Source organism: Anguilla rostrata, chromosome 1, assembly GCF_018555375.3.
Source record: "Anguilla rostrata isolate EN2019 chromosome 1, ASM1855537v3, whole genome shotgun sequence".
NCBI lineage: Eukaryota > Metazoa > Chordata > Actinopteri > Anguilliformes > Anguillidae > Anguilla > Anguilla rostrata.
Window position 1 is genome coordinate 22,988,928 of NC_057933.1, and position 16,963 is coordinate 23,005,890.

Sequence of the window (16,963 nt, forward strand, 5' to 3'; positions counted from 1 at the left end):
TACACTCTCAGATGCACATAATCACTACTGATGTGTTAAATTGAATGTGTTTTTTCCCCTTGGATAGTCATAGTGTTTATCCCAGGGCAGTAGACTGGCTATCCAATCAGCAATTACTCACACAATGTTATATAGCACCACAGACATGAGCACTTGCTAGCACAGCGATCCCAACAGCACCTGCAATGTGCAAAGTGAAAGATAGTGAGCATTATTTAAGTGTGTAAAGCTGTAATGTTTTCTCCTTCCTGGGTGACGTTGAATTTTATAATGCAAAAAGTATAAATATTGGAATTTGGTCTCAAAAGCTCCCCCTGTTACAGGAGAAAATACAATCTGTGCATTAATATTTAATATTTCAGTGAATGCAGAAGCAAATAAAAATACATTATCTTTACTCTTTATCTCCTAAAGACAACAAAAGACAGCCTCTATGTCCAAGCCACCATGTCTCACTCTCTGTAATATATACATTTTACACACATTTCAAAATGAAAGCCAAAAAAGGCTTTGTGTTGAACTGACACACAGAAAAGGGCAGGTGCTGGCTTTTTGAAGCTGACAAGGCTTTTATGATGAAAACAAAAAATAAACAAACAGTCTTTTGAGTGTCCCCATACAATGTGTTTTTCAATAAGCAAAAGAAACTGCTGCACATGTGGGTATCTGGGCTCTCAGGCATCTGGATGCCATATGAGCAATATCAAAGAGGATGGAAATGCGTGATCTGAGAGACGCAGTGATGATGCATTAAAGTTGTATGGGCTTTCCATGACTTGAAAGATCTGAGGCCTGCTCCCTGCTTTCACAAAGTATTCATTTGATGAGTGCGCTTCAAAAACCCACTTAACTGTCAGAAGCACAAGTGAACAGTCAGCTGTTGTTCAGGGGAATTGAGATCACAGAGCTTCAGAGTTATCAGTGGGACAACTCTAGTTGTGCCCTGACAAATAAATAAACAAGGAAACAAACAAACAAACAAACAAACAATAAATAAATAAATAAATAAATAAATAAATAAATAAATAAATATGTTCACATCTGTAAAAGTGATAACAAATTATGGAATTTTAAAATATTCTACGCACACAGAATACCAACCAAATAATAGCAGCTAGCAGAGCAACAATGAAACTAAGACACTTCAGAAGAAACCTTCCAGGTTCTATGGGGAAACATATCAGAAAAGCAGAATGCAGTGGGTAACTGCTTGGGGTCTGATATAAGGGTTACTCCAGGACACTTCTGCTGCAGAGATATGACTATGCTTACAGAAATATTGTATTCAAAATAAACCTATAAAAGCAGATGAAGAACCCCTTTAGCCATATAAAATGTTTATTAATTTATTGATTTATTTATTGATACGTTAAGAAAGGAATCAGTTTATAGTTGCTTGTGAATCACACACAGGGAAACTCCTGGTCACCAGGTTTGCTCTCCCTGGCCATGTGTGCAAAAGATTAAACTGAGATTCAACTTAATTAAATTGACATCCCAAGAAAAGGGGCATGTTCACTCAAAAGCACCTTATTGTAGATATAATCTCAACCCAGTGAAGCTGAAACAAACTCCTTAAGCTCTTTGAATCCCACTACTGAGGGCTTAGTTTGCGTGTGTGCTGTCTCTGATGATCAGATAACATTGATGTATTTATGGATTTAATGGAAGGTTGTGAGACAGAAAAGGCCTTTGGTGCTGTATATAAGCAGGTAAAACCACACACAGGCTTCACAGCCATATCAGGTAAAATATATCACACACAGCCGTATATAAACAGGTAAAATATATCACAATTTAAATATTTATGAAACAATCATGAAATATTTCAAAGAAATATATACTTATTTTTCCAATCAATATATATATATATTATTATTTTTTTTTTACCATTGAAAAGCACAATATCCAGGAACTGAGACCGAACTACGGGTGTGTTTTTCTGAATGAACAGAGGGCAGGGATGACATCTGCTAAGTTAGGCCTTGTCTGGCGCCATAACTGCCATATTGTAACTGTACCATTGTTAGCGGTGAGAGTGCATATAGATATTGTATACAAGATTTATGATGTTTGAAATCACTGAATTTTCTCCAAGTATTAATTTTTCTGATAGAATTCAAAGATCTCTTCGCCGTCAATAACGGGCTATTTTTAACAGCCGTTTTGAATCATTAATAATGATGTCCCTCCAATACACAACTGATCTTTCTTGATATGACGGTTTATCATCTGATTGAAGGGATCTTCGGACAACCTGTGTAGTTGTTACGTCACGAAGTGGTCTATGGTCGCGGACGTGAAGGATGAACAAGTTCGAGGATAGATGATTTCCCCCATAATTCTATACTCTGACGAATCAGTATGACCGGAAAGCATTATGACTGTAGTTCTCTGGCACAGCGCAGGACAAATTATAAAAGTTATCTGTAAAAAAGAGTGTGATTACAAAAGTCGATTGTAATCACTTGAGACGTCCGTAACTACGATCTCCACCTTAAAAACAGATGCTCAGTGTCCTGAAAAGAGGCCACGCCTTACACAAATTCCAATTGGATCTAATCTAACTGCGCTTATTCCATTGGCTAAGGACTTGTCCATTGAATCCCCCCTCCAGTTTTACTTTGTCAGTTTATGCGCTTCCATTGAAATCTCTTATTTCTCAGGGCTGCGAACTTTATATAGCCCGTTCAAGCGCATCGCACGGTGCCCAAACAAGAGGAGAGATCCCGGCGGTTCGGAAAAAAATAAAACATTGGGAAAGGAAATTCTCATCTCTCCGGATGTTACAGTAGTTTGGATGCGATCCTCCAAGTTGAAGGAGAGGGTACAGTGCTGTATTCCTGCAGCAGAAACGGGAGAACCACACTAATAGAACCGAACTGGCTAGACTTGTGTAGCTACTCGCTGGGAATTGGTATTATTCAGTGATTCCGGCAGTTTGGTAGGAGCAGTGCGTATCCAGCAATGGTTGCCTTGGAACGATTTCATCAGAGTGTTCCAGTTTGAACTTTTCTCACCTTGGCTGTCAACGTATTCTAAAGCAGCAAACTAAACATTCAAGGAACATACTGTGAATTAATTTTAAAAGGGAGTTTTTAAAATGCCTGACCAGATTACAGTGTCGGAATTCGTGGCCGAGACTAATGAAGATTATAAAGCGCCCACTGCCTCAAACTTCACCACCCGTATGTCTCACTGTAGAAACACAGTGGCTGGTTTGGAAGAGGTGAGTTTCGTTCAGAATTACACTATATGTAAATCCAGTCCGTTGCTTTATAAGATCTGCATTACCCCCTGCTGCTTTCGTCGTGAACTAGTCTACTAAAAGAACGAAGTCTAGTTCATCAAACAAGTGTGCCGATCGATAAATAATGCGTATCTCCATAGATTGATGGGTAGCAGCTACCTGCTATAATTTGCCTATGAGAGTTTTTGTGTGAAGTCGTTTACATGAACAGGTTTATACCCCGGACCGATGGCTCCACTCGCTATGCCCGCATCACTGCAAAGCAGAGGGAAACTGTCCTTTGTTGACATCGCAGAGTTGCTTCACCATTGAAACCGTTTTAAGACTCGATATCGGAAGCCGATTAGTAAAACTGCTTGTTCGCTAGCTAACGTAGACTACATTGTTTAGACAGCTATACAAGTTCTATAATATTTCCAAACCAAGGGCCATTATAGAAACTTCTGTTTGGAATTGGAAATCATTCATTTTCTTCCGGTAGTTCAGCTTTCCACCGTATTATTCTTGATTACAAAGACAAGCATTCGTGCAGAGGCTAGCTGCTAGCTAAATGCCATAGGCTATAATGGGATAGTTCGCCAGTAGGCTACCTGCCTATATCGCAGTCACTCTTTGTCTTCACAGTTGCATCCGCAAAGGTTTTCAGATAATTGACCAAATTGCTTATAACATTATACTTGTGTTTTTGACGCAACATTGAGCACATTTATGCTATTTTCACTGTTGCACAAGCAAAATATTTCCATTTTGTTAAATTAAAGCTTTCCACACATATGTCTACTGTATCCTTTCTCTGCCGACCGACGGCTCCAGGGAGTTGAGCCTCGCCCTGTCAAATGATATAAATAGCTTCCCTACATCCCAGCCGGTACTCTAGTTCTAGTTCCACGTGCGATACAAATTAATCCTATTGACATTATTTAATTGAAGACCATTTTATTGTATGTATTGCTGTGTATATTAATTACACACTGCTTATTTCTTCATGGTAGGCTATTCAATACTGTAGATTTTAACTTTCATTGGTTTATTCACGTGTACATTTAACGAAAGCAGTAGAGAAGAAAGGAATTTTGTATGTTACCCTAAATGAATGAAAACATGTTGTAGGCATACACTGGATATCCTCAGTAGTTTTGTGCTATCATTATTTGTAGCATTAATAACCATATCAGCTCAGGAAGATCTTTAATAATGCGGTGTTGTCATTTTTCTATACGTATTGGTGACGTTATCATTATCTTCATCAATTTATGTTCATTATTTGCGGTTTTAGTTCCCGGGGCAATATCACATATGGCAGCATGAGCCGATTTTCTAGCAATTAATTAAATTAATATTGGGTTTAACATCGGATTTTTTTCACACTGTAGATAGTGATGTTGACTGCTTTCACTGATCATGATGGGGGCAGTAGCCAATATTTTGGTGTTTGGATCTACCTGCCATTGCACATGAGGCACTTCTTCAGTGCATTGGTCAACTGATAAAAATGCCATTTCACATATTATGCACTGTATTTTTTAAATGAAGAATGCACTGGTCACTTTTTTGTCCATTACATGGAGTTCATTTTGCGATAGGATATACTTGGCCTCATTGAACTAGTGGCAAACGTTTCCTGCTAATGACCTGATTTCATAGGTATTTATCTTTACAAGTTCAACACAAGAGACTCAAATAATACCGGCTGAAACGACTCTGCAATTGCTTTTTGGTTTGATGTATTGAGCGATTATTAATGTATCTGAGCCTATTGTATGAACAAAGATATTTGTTTCCATGTTTCATGAATTGTTAGGTATTATCTGTTTTGGGGGGAGCAGCCTATCCTGCAACCCAGATGAGTTTACCATCTGGTCATTGTGGGGCTTGTTGGTAGAGGTGTGGCATATTGTGTGTGAAATGCCCGCCTGCTTGCTGTGTTTGACTGACAGGTCCCCAACATTGAAAGGTGGCATTTTGTAGACACTATGAATTTGTTTTGCGAGTCTTGTCACTTCCCAGATCTTCAAGCTTGCTGCCGTAAACTCTACAGTCATTTGGAAAGTGCTTTTGTAGGGTGCAGGCCAGAGGGTGTCACGTCGCTGCTGTGGTTCTCACGAGGAAGCAAGCCAGCTGCTCGGACACAGGCCAGTGGACGAAACTCAGTCACTCGGAGCAGAGATGAGCGGGGGAAAATATGTGGCCAGACTGGTTCTTGTAGCTGCGTCCTCTCCAGTTCGTCGCGGGAAAACACAGGGCCGATTGTTGTGAAGGAAAAGTCCCGTGTCTGTTGGCCCAATTAGACGATGCGACTTTGGGAACTAGCACTTCCACACTTCCACATATTGTGTTGAGGCAGCTGCCCTGAATTAGAGCGGCCTACGCAGTCGGAATTGCATGCACGAGTCACCAGTCGCAGTCCCAGTGTACGTGACGCTGCTTGGCTTTTGATTATTGAATTATGTGCGTACAACTACAGTAGGCTTACCCATGATAATGATGACTTTGTATTTTGAGTGAGTATGTGAGGCTGCATTCTGAACGTTAATTGAAGAGCTGATATTCATAAAAATGGTTTCGTTTTACGATTGCGATATTTATTGGCAGCATCTTACCGGACGACATGCTCCAGTGCTGTGTGACCAGCCTTCAAAGACATAGTCATTATATGATTGGTTTGAAGCTTTCTGGGGACATAGTGTCACCTGATGCTGAATGTGATAGCCCACCTCAGCTCAAAGTGAGGGGAGTATGCAGTATGGAAAGTTCAGGGAAGATAATGTTCTAGAACAGGTGGAAGCCTTGGAAAGTGCACTACCCATTTGGTTTAACTACATTCAGCTCCTGTCATCAGTGAGCTCTACATTACAGTAAGTAAGGAGAACTGCTGCAGTTCGAGTTTGTGATTTCATGAATTAAGGACAGCATATATTGATTCTGGGAAATTCTGGGAAATTATAAGGTTGTATGTTGCATGCTCTAAGCCTGGCAAAGGCCATTAAATTTGATGAGCTGCCTTTGTATTCCAACTAAATAGCCTACGTCTTTTAAAAATGCTAGTATTTTTGGTATAGTATATTGTTTTCTGATTCAGATGTGTTAAATGTCGGTTGACTTACATTTAATGTAGTCAGAACTGGAACTGTGATGAAAACATATTGTGTCTACATCCCACTTTGCTCAGTTTGAGAGGTGGGTGTTGTAAATCACACAAAATTAGACACGCGCCAGCATTCTGGCAAAGTACTGCACTGTCTTCCGTGGAGTGTGAGTGCAGACAAGCATGCGTTGTCTGAAGCCTGTGAAGTCACCGACGCTTCTTATCATACGGCAGTTAGCAAGTTGGGCTTGCACAGACGCAAGCTGGAGTAGGTGACTCGTCTTAACTACTGCTTGTATTTTTGCATAGACTGCGTTGTTGCTGTTCTCATTTGTATTAGTGTTAACCAGTTTAACCTACAGGGTCCAAGTTGAACTATGTGGTTGTTCCCTGGACTTGGAACGGTACTTCTTTCTAGGGTTTTCGACACACTTGTTCCTGGTTATGGTTATACACTTTGTTGTACGTCGCTCTGGATAAGAGCATCTGCCAAATGCCTGTAATGTAATGTAATGTGATGGAGGAAGACTTTTCACATGCAGCTCAACAGCTGTGGCTGCCCGGTTGCCAGTGGGGGCCTGGTGGTCTCTAGTGACCAAGGAGACGCTGTAATCCTTGGCCAAACTGAAACCCTCCCCTCCCCGGGCAACATCCCTGACATTGTGTAGATTTGATACCTGACTTTGGGGGCCATGCGTGTGCTAGAAATCTGCTTTAATGAGATGAGCCACCCAACAACCCTGATGGGTGTTTTTCACATGATGTTTCAAAAGGTTTAAAGAGTAGCCTAAGTAATGTCAGGATGTAAGGATTAATTTAGAAATATAATCATACCTGATTTATTAATGTTGTTTGTTTAAAGAACAGAGCAGTTAACTTATGTAATTGCCTCCTGCTTTTGTCTGCAATATTTTAGACATATGAAGTGAATAAAAGGAATGAGTGTAAGAATTTAGAGGTTGGCAACAACTTTCAATAATTTACAAAGCATGTAGGCTACTTATTAAAAGGCTATTCAGCTGTTAACAGTAGCCTATAATTTCCCAATATAATGCTATAGGTTACAAAATATACACACAGATGCTTTTTAAAATATGTCTGTGATTTGGTGGAAATTAATTATTTATATGTGTTTAATAATTATTAACACTGAAAAACACAATAAAAAATCGTCACATTTTAGGATCCACAGCAAATGATCGCAAACAATTTTTTGCTGCCTTGTTAACTTGGACTTTATTATACTATCAGAACAGCTGCACATGTGTAGGTTAATCAACAAAAAAAGAAAAATAAAGACAGTGATTGTATCACAAAAATTGTACATAACTGAACAGTTTCCTGGTCTCATTATATAGACAATTTTCAATTAAATGGTGTGGTTGGACTATTCTGACAACTTGCATGCCATGCAAGCATAAAGAAAAACCCCATAGGAACAATTAGAAATAGGCTATTCCTCTGCTGTATTTGTAATTTTATGCTACTGAATTTTAGACACTGAGAAGATGCACACACAACACAGCTTTTATAGAGAATTCAGTAGTTTCCACTCAAATGCTAGTTCATGGTCAAAGAGGTGGCTGTACTTGCTACTGTACTCCAATCATATGTAGCCCAAGATGTAGATCACTGGTCGAAAAATCAGAGATTGGCCCTGAGACCTTCCTTAGAGTTCCTTGAAAAATCTGGCTAGAATTTATCTAATCAATCCAGATAAATGACTCAGCAGTTTTTATTAAATCTTGTCAAAGGGTGGAATGAATCATGGGTAGAACAGCAACTTGTGCTTTGTGCTGAGCAGAAAACGTACTCGGCTGAGAGATTAAGAGAGCAATGCAATTAGTGGCAGATCTGTCCAGAGGGCACCAAGTCAGTGTGAGCCAAGCTGTGAGATCTGTTCCAATACCCAGTAATGAAGAGTTACAAAGGAGAGACATCGCTCCCGCTTGTACAGTGCACAAGTACACACAATTACACACAATGTAATTTAGCACCACAAGCATGCATACTCACAAGCGCCGCAATCCTGACCGAACCCACAATGAGAGAGAATGAGAGAGACATTGTATTATGCTTTCATTTAGGGCCTATATTTATTTATTTGCTTTTGCAATGCAAATGTACTATATTACTGTTGTATTGCCAATGGTGTTCATTGAAATTCAGTTCAGCTGAATTTTAGTGTTACCATAGCAGTCACACACAATATTGAGTTGCCTCAGAAATATGGTACAGTACAATATTAGAACAAGAATGTACCTATGTACACAGACATGCTGTAAGAAAATTGCATCCATTTGATGTGATATTGACATGGTTCGGATTATGTGGTTGATACTGATGTGAGTTGTGCTCCTCCCTCAGTTTTGGCAGTGAGTATGTGCCAAAGAAATGCGTGCAGCTGTTTGTCACTCCTTTTCGCTCAGGATTACACCAGCTGAACGCCACTTCAGCTGAGGACTGCGGAACTGGCACAATAAGACGACAGCCACGTCACCAACCAATAAAACCCACTGTAACGAATAGCCTACTGTGAGCAAATGAGGCAGAAGTCACTGTGGCATAATGAGACAGAGAATACCCTGTCAACAGGAACTCCTGTTCCCTTCCTGGGTGACGCTTTGACCAATTATGCGCTGCCCCGTGGGGCTCCTAGTCACAGTTAGCAGGATGAGGGGATCTGAAGCGTAAAGAACATCGCTGCACAAAGAACTAGTCCCTCAGTTGGACTGCACAACACTAGAGGCCCAAACGATAGGCTAACTCTAACCAGTTGGCTGAATACTGGAAGAAGGAGAATTAGGCTAAAAATGAATATGCTTTTTTAAAAATATGAGGTTCTTATGATATATATCAAGTACTTGTGTGATGGGCTGTTCTCAATTAGGCATTTAGGCATAGAATTGGACAAAACTGCACTGTACTGGTGACCAGCTAGAACGTTTCAGGGAAATGCAAAAGGCTGTTGGAAAAAACCGATATGATCACAAAGAACTGGACCTCCTTTGCCTAAGCCAGTCAGCTATATGCACCAGAACTGGTTCAGTCTTACAAACGACACTGTAATGTTTCAGCCAAGAACACAGTATTAATTTGTCACCTGTTACAGTGTTAAGAAGTAATGAGTAGGCAGGTTAAATTAAGGAAGGCACAGAATCGCAGGAATCTACCTAAAGTATACAGTGTAATGTAAGATTTGTGCATGGTGATTATTTGATTGATTAGGAATTGATTGAAATTCAAATTGCTCTCTTTCGTCAAATCATCTTCCATCGGAAATGTTTCTAATTGTTGTCTAGTTTTGTTGGAGGATCTCTATTTTCACCTGGTTTTCAAGGTGCTTTCCTTTAAAAACGTGTGTTGGTAGCTATATGTTATTACTTCAACTTTATGAGTAAAAGGAAACTTATTCAATACAATTTTGTTTCTAGTATTAGAAATCCCCTCCTCTCTAACTAAATCTTGAGCTCAGATGAATGTTGTGGAGCTTGCACATCTTGTGGAGTCTTTGCAAATGGCAGTGAAATAGGTCTCCAACTTTTTTTGCATTTGATAGAACTGTAGTCTCCACGGAGTGATGTCATAGTCTTGCCGACACCCACACCGTGCTATGCTGTGTCCCACTGCGCTTTTTGCGGTCATCGCCTCTGCTGTGTGACATCATCGTTGGTATCTCTTAGTATACATATTTTTCCCTTGTGAGCTGGAGATCATCACAGTGTTTGTGTAAATATGTAGTGAAGGAGAACAGTCCAGTACATTAAATCAGTTTTTACAAGGCACCAAGGTTTCTGTTTTTTGTTATATTAGTGCATTACATTAATTTAGCAAACGCATTTATCTTGGGCAACTTACAATGACGTGAGCGACCAGGAATCTTGTGATGTTTTCATCAACAAAGTCACATTTAAGGCATAGAAATTCTGTTTTCACAACAATCCCATAATTAACCTTTTACAAATTTACAGTCGGTCGTAACATAAAATGAAGATTGTTTAAGGAACTTTGAAGATTATTTAAGGAACCGCTGTAGATAAGCTCATGGAAAGTTACTTTATGTACGGAGACCTCACCAAGACGGGAGGAATACCTAGTGCTGTAACTCCTAGCAGCTGTCCTGGGATTTCATCTTGAGGGGTTCCCTCAGCCCAGACATCTGGCCTCCGCTTCGTTTATAGTGTCCTTTTGGTGCCAGGAGAGGAATAAAGGGGGCAGAGATCAATGGACCTGATTTATCAGCGTGTTTTAGCTACAGCGCTGTGTTTCATTCACTAATAGCTGCTGTTCAGTGATAAATCCACTTCCCAGCAGCGGTAGCCTGTCGGGTCATTACACAGTTCTACGGCTTGCCGGGAGTGAAAACGCGTATTTTGCAAACGCAAGATAACATTAAAAAGAAAAAAAAAAACATTAAAAGCCACGGAGGAGGAGATGAGCAGCGCTGGGTCGAGCTGAACAGCCGCTCTGAGACTTTGAACAGGAAAGCCGCCTTGCAGGCGCTCGCTAAGCACTGCGGAGAGTGTTAGCGAGCGGCGTGCTGACGGTGGACCAGCGCGACCACACGGTGTTTAGCCATGCGGTTGCATTCTAATGGGGTGAGGGGGCGGGGGGGGGAGTGTGGATGGTGGGGACAGGAGCCATGACTTTGCATTTTGGTGTTATTGTGTTGAGGGGCAGTGGTGGGAGGGAAACGGCCCTCCCTTTTGTGCGTCCTGCTGGAGTTACTCAGTAAATCAGGCCTCTCTTTCACAAGAGCATGCCCGCGGTCTGGCGGGCCTGAACGTACCCCATAGTTCAGCTGGGATGCCCCGTCTGAGGGGGGTTGGGGGGGTCTCAGGGGAACCGGTCGCATTTGTCTGGGCCAACTCCACTATCCATTTCCCACTTTGGCAGATGTTACGGATATTTTTAAGTTGGTTAAGGCAGCCCAGCATCCTTAAAATTCTACCATCCCTGATGTTTTTAATCTGGCACAACCAAATTTCGCTCATGATTGGAATTTCAGAAATGCGTAGTATCTGGCAGCTGTGATCCTGCTCGGGGATTATTGGGAGATATTCGGGGTATCTCCATGGCATTCCTAGTATCTCTGTACAGCATTAGGCGTCATGTGGTTGTGGCCTCAAAATGACCTCCAGTGGGACTCAGATGTACTGTAGACAGCTTACAATCTGACATCAGCGGTTGCGAGATAAATGTGTCTGTGCACGTGTATTAAATAGCTGTGTGTGTGTGTGTGTGTGTGTGGCAATGTTACAGAACAGACAAATTTGGCTGACATGGGTCTTTGGGCAGTCTGAACTAGAGAGTTCTATTCTAAAGTTCTGCATGACGGAATTGCCCCACTTGACGTTTCTATGGAAACTGGCTTTCATTGCCAGTCCAGGATTCCCTGGCCTGTTGCTAAGGGTGGGTGAGAAGTCGAGGAGTCTGACTGTAGGCTCATTGACTTGCCGCTGGAACCTAATATTGTATTGTTTTCCATATTAGAATATTATAGCGCAATTTAGGGATGAGCCCCTGGGTTGATTTCTGAGAATGCTGATGGACAGAATAGGATGATAGGCTAGAAATCACAGAGCCTGGGCAATGACACATAAGGTGGGGGTGGGGGGGGGGCTGCATGGAAGATTGAGACACCGTTGACTGTGTGGAATGTGGTTATGTGGAAGGCATGTGACCCCCACCCCCCGCCCGTCTTCTGGGACGTCCCCACCCCGATGACACGGTGGCCATTGTTGTCATTAGCCACGAGAAAGCTGCAGCGAGCAGCTGCACATGCGGACAGGTGGGAGGGGAGAAAGTTTGAACAGGTGCTGATTGAATTGGAGCGCTCTTTCTCATGGCTCCTCACTGCAGAGATGGGGTCCTTCCCTCTAAAAGGAGATTACGGTGCTTACTGTGGTGCTTGTCCGTAAGTGAAATGGTTTTGACCCTTACAACCCCCCCCCCCCCCCCCAAACTCCTCCTCCTCCACAGGGTGTTGGACCAAAAAGCAGGAGATGAGGAACTAATTGCCTCACCCCCCCCCCCCCCCACCCCTTTGCTATTCTGGCTGGTTTGTTAAACTGGAGGGGTTATGGGCCATTTGCTCTCTGAGGCGTTTAACCCTTTAATGGCTGTCATTTGTCCTTTTGTTTTGGTTTAACTGGTTCCTCCACCCACGACGGCGGGAAGCCATGTTAGACAAACGTGGGAGTGGGAGTGGTAGTGGGAGTGGGGGAGGGGGGGGAGAAAGTTTTAAAAATGCATCACTGCAGCTGAAAGACTTTTCTGTGATGTACATCGGCAATTTAAATCAGTTGTTACTGATGTATATCTAGTGTGTCTAATTGCTTTGAATATATCTGAAACAATACATTTTTAGTAGTTTATAAATAGTATTTATTGAGCGTAAATAATAAATTGTATGTCGGGTTCACACTTTTCAGTGGATTATGTTCACTGATGCCTGACTGAAAATGCCACTGAGCACATCTATACGCTCTCTCTCCATTTCATCAATGTGTCCTTGAGTTTCTTTCTGCAGATGTTTGAATGTAGAATCGGACAGTATACTCTGCCTCTAGAAAGGCTTTATTTATTTCAAAGCTCTCAGAAACTTTTAAACCACTTAAAGAGTTTTATTTGTTCCACAAGACTTATCCTGAGGGCATTTATGTCTCAGTGGTCTTTAAAGAAGGTTAACGTAATATCAAAAGGAACTGACCTTCAAAAGATTCACTGAGACTTCAAAAGCACTTAGCAACACTTCTGACAAACGGGGGAATTGGGGGGTAATACTGTGTTCTTGGATTGTGAGTCTTGGGGGTGGGGTGTTATGTGTTGTTGAAAGGCATCTCAGCTAAACAGGGACACTCACAGGCTTCTATCCTCTGTGGCGTTTAATGGGGACATGAAGCATTCGGTAATATGACTCTAGTTAATTTGCTTTTTACCTGAGATAAGATATGAGCCCTGCATTCAAATCTGAAATTGACCGGTATTTACTAATAATACAAAGGTACCTTTGTTTGCAGCGACTTGCACTGGGGCACAGCCATCTTGGAACAGCTAGGTTGTGATGTCACTGTTGATTTGTCTCGAGGTGAACAGCAAATGAACCAGAGTCAGATTACCGAATGCTTCACTTCCCCTTTCAGGAGTGGGGGACATTTTGCTGGTCACATGAGAATCAGGGGCTGTTGTAAGAGGAACCCTGTCAGAAAGGCGGGAAGTGAATCTCTTTAATTGGCTGGTTGCAAGGCATTGATTGGAAGAGCAGGTTTTCAGGCGTGTTCTAGGATTTTTTTGGTGGCTGTCAAGGCACTGAGCGAGATCATGGACAGAGCTGGTTGTTAAAGGTCATTGTTCAGGGAAGCAGGACCCCTCCCTCCATGTCCTTCATTGATTTAATTTATTTGCCTTTTTGAGCAATCAGGGGCAGCTGTTTTAAAGGGTTCGTGCGACAGTTCATATGACCCTTCTGAATACCTCATTTGAATCAGTTTTGGAGGTTCTACTCATTGAGCACTGAGCCACAGGATGGGGACGTAGCCTTTATAAAATAACCAGTGAATTGACTAGTTCTCAACAATGTTTATTTTTATTTTTACGGCACGGTCTTGTAATGACCAATATCATTTGTCCTTTTGTAGGTTAACACAAACTTTGATACCTTGGTTGGAAACGGGATGTAGAAACGTGTCTCATACGTTGCTCTGTGACAATGTGTGGTCATCAGCGCCTCACATTTAATTTCCTGCATTTCGTGCTTGGTTTCCTGCCACTCCGGGGTGATTCCACAGGCTTTTCAGGCTGTCTTTAGAAGTTAATTAAACCCTGAGACATGAACTCCCAGTTTTGTAGTGTTTTGGTTTTTTTTGGCTCGGAGAGAGAGAGGGTGGGTAGCCGCGCTTCTATTTTCAGCAGGGCTGGATTTTTAACATATCCGCGAAGCCTGTAAACCTCGGTCTGCTGCAGTTTCTCCCCTGCTATGTACGTCATGCCGGGTGGCTGCTGAAAATGGGCGGCGTACCATGGGAACCCTGAACGCCTTAAAGTAGCTCTAAGACTTCTTTCATCTCAAGGGTGTCTGGTGCCTTTTCTATGAGTTCATTGATATAGTTTGAACATAGTTATTTAAGATGCAATATAAAACCAGTATGCACCACAGGAGAAAGTATTGATGTAGTACACACACGTGTACCTGGCAAGTTTAGAAATGTACAGCTTGCCCAAGCCAGCTTCTTCCCTCGGTTTTATGTTGTAGCAGAAGCCATGGTTTATGATGTCGGCTCAGAGAGTGGCTCAGCCCACACAGTGGGCTTCACATCACCCGGCTCAGCCATACATGTGGTCCCCATTTCCTCAGCCCCGCCCACGCACAATTTTCATTGGCTCCCTGCTGTTTATAAGTTCCACAGCACACGCCAAAGTTTTAATCATAAGCCCTTTTCATATCGAGGACCCCAAAACACACCAGGGATTTGGCATCTATAACACGTAGGCCTGTCTGGTAACCTTTAATGCTAGAAGCTGTTGCCATTTGAAAGGTGGTGTGGGACTGTTACCATTTAGCCTACATTGTACTCAGTACAGCATGCATGTCACATTTGTGTATTACAACAGTTTATGCTCAAAGCGTCTCTGTCAGTTCTTTATCTCTGTCAGTTCTAAAGTATATTTATTATTTTAGTCTAATGTGAACCTAATCCTATGAGGCAGCTATTGATGATCTCTGAGGTAACTGCTCCCCTCAAGTGGAGTTAGGCTAATCAGCGGGGGCTGCATGTATGGACAGGCGCTGTCCTGTACAGCGCCCACACTGAAGGAAGTGAGATCACTTGTTTGAATAACTGCCATGGGGTTTTGAGGTCGTCCCGGCAGGAAGTTGACCTGTCCGGTGATATAAGCCAGCCAAGTGCAGGGAACAGGAAGAGCTACTCTCCTTCCTCTGACTTTTAGTTTCCGTCTAAAGGAGGTCTAGTGTTCTCCATGAACCCTACCCCACAGAGCGATTAGCAGGTTCTGCCTGGTGTCCCTGACGTGGTTCAGAGGAATAAATGGGCTTGCGCTCGGTGACGGAGAACCACGAGGCCCTTTCAGACTGAGCAGTTCTAGCGTGCACCGCTGGCTCAGTCTGTGTGTTGACCATTTTGATCTAAAACTTTTTCCTGCGGTATGCATACGAGGTTAAGTGGCGGAGTTGACTGATTTTATTATACATGTCTCATGTTTCCTCCCTTCTGTTTTCCTTTTTAATGGGGAATCTGAGCTGTGAAAGCATGTGTGGTCTTTATTAGCATACTCAGTCAGTGGGCAGTGTTGGGGCTCACTCATGGGTTGCCAGATCAACATGGTTTTCCTGTCTCATTCTGATACCTGTTACTTTTTGGATTTCTGGTGTAAACATTTATTTCCAGGCAAGAGTTGGCGACCCTTGTTTCCACGATTCATTCAGCCGGCTGGCTGGCTGGCTCTGTGGTTTCTCATTTTGATATTAATATGATGACAGGAGAGGGTTAGAAGTGCTAAAGAAGATGTTCAGTTAGAGTAGTGCAAATGTGGTCCATTTATCTTCATGGCGGCGAAGGCTGCCTGTTCCCTGTGCGTCTGTGAGGCGTTCTGTTGTGTAAATGTGTGGAACACATGGCTGGCAGTCATCTCTGTCTGAGCCAGTGCGGAGGGCCGTGGGCACCATTTTGGGAAGCGTATGGGTACAGTTTTAGGGCTGCGGTGGTGGTCACATGTGCGTATGTTTCAGTCAGGAAGTGTATGGTGTTTATCCACATGTGCGTGTGTGAGCGAGCGCGTGCATCTGTGCGTGTGTGAGCGAGTGTGTGCGTCTTTGCGTGTGTGAGCGAATGTGTGCGTCTTTGCGTGTGTGAGCGAGTGTGTGCGTCTGTGCGTGTGTGAGCGAGTGTGTGCGTCTTTGCGTGTGTGAGCGAGTGTGTGCGTCTTTGCGTGTGTGTGAGCGAGCGTGTACGTCTGTGCGTGTGTGAGCGAGCGCGTGCGTCTGTGTGTGTGTGAGCGAGCCCGTGCGTCTTTGCGTGTGTGAGCGAGCGCGTGCGTCTTTGCGTGTGTGAGCGAGCGCGTGCGTCTGTGTGTGTGTGAGCGAGCGTGTGCGTCTGTGCGTGTGTGAGCGAGCGCGTGCGTCTGTGCGTGTGTGAGCGAGTGCGTGCGTCTTTGCGTGTGTGAGCGAGCGCGTGCGTCTTTGCGTGTGTGTGAGCGAGCGTGTGCGTCTGTGCGTGTGTGAGCGAGCGCGTGCGTCTGTGTGTGTGTGAGCGAGCGCGTGCGTCTGTGCGTGTGTGAGCGAGCGCGTGCGTCTGTGTGTGTGTGAGCGAGTGTGTGCGTCTGTGCGTGTGTGAGCGAGAGCGTGCGTCTGTGCGTGTGTGAGCGAGCGCGTGCGTCTGTGCGTGTGTGAGCGAGCGCGTGCGTCTGTGCGTGTGTGAGCGAGCGCGTGCGTCTGTGCGTGTGTGAGCGAGCGCGTGCGTCTGTGCGTGTGTGAGCGAGCGCGTGCGTCTGTGTGTGTGTGAGCGAGTGTGTGCGTCTTTGCGTGTGTGTGAGCGAGCGTGTGCGTCTGTGCGTGTGTGAGCGAGCGCGTGCGTCTGTGTGTGTGTGAGCGAGCGCGTGCATCTGTGTGT

At 43.3% G+C, this 16,963-nt stretch overlaps 1 protein-coding gene across 2 annotated transcripts in view; it reads left to right on the plus strand.

Annotated features, from left to right (window-relative positions):
* Nucleotides 1-2,600: 2,600 nt before the first annotated feature.
* The window catches only part of asap2a (ArfGAP with SH3 domain, ankyrin repeat and PH domain 2a), a 63,877-nt gene continuing 49,514 nt past the window's right edge, over nt 2,601-16,963 (plus strand). For both annotated transcript variants that reach the window (XM_064330400.1, XM_064330390.1), the window contains exon 1: nt 2,601-3,229. In XM_064330400.1, coding sequence (XP_064186470.1) covers nt 3,104-3,229 — 126 coding nt within the window. In that variant the 5' untranslated portion in view covers nt 2,601-3,103. The remainder of the gene's footprint in view (nt 3,230-16,963) is intronic.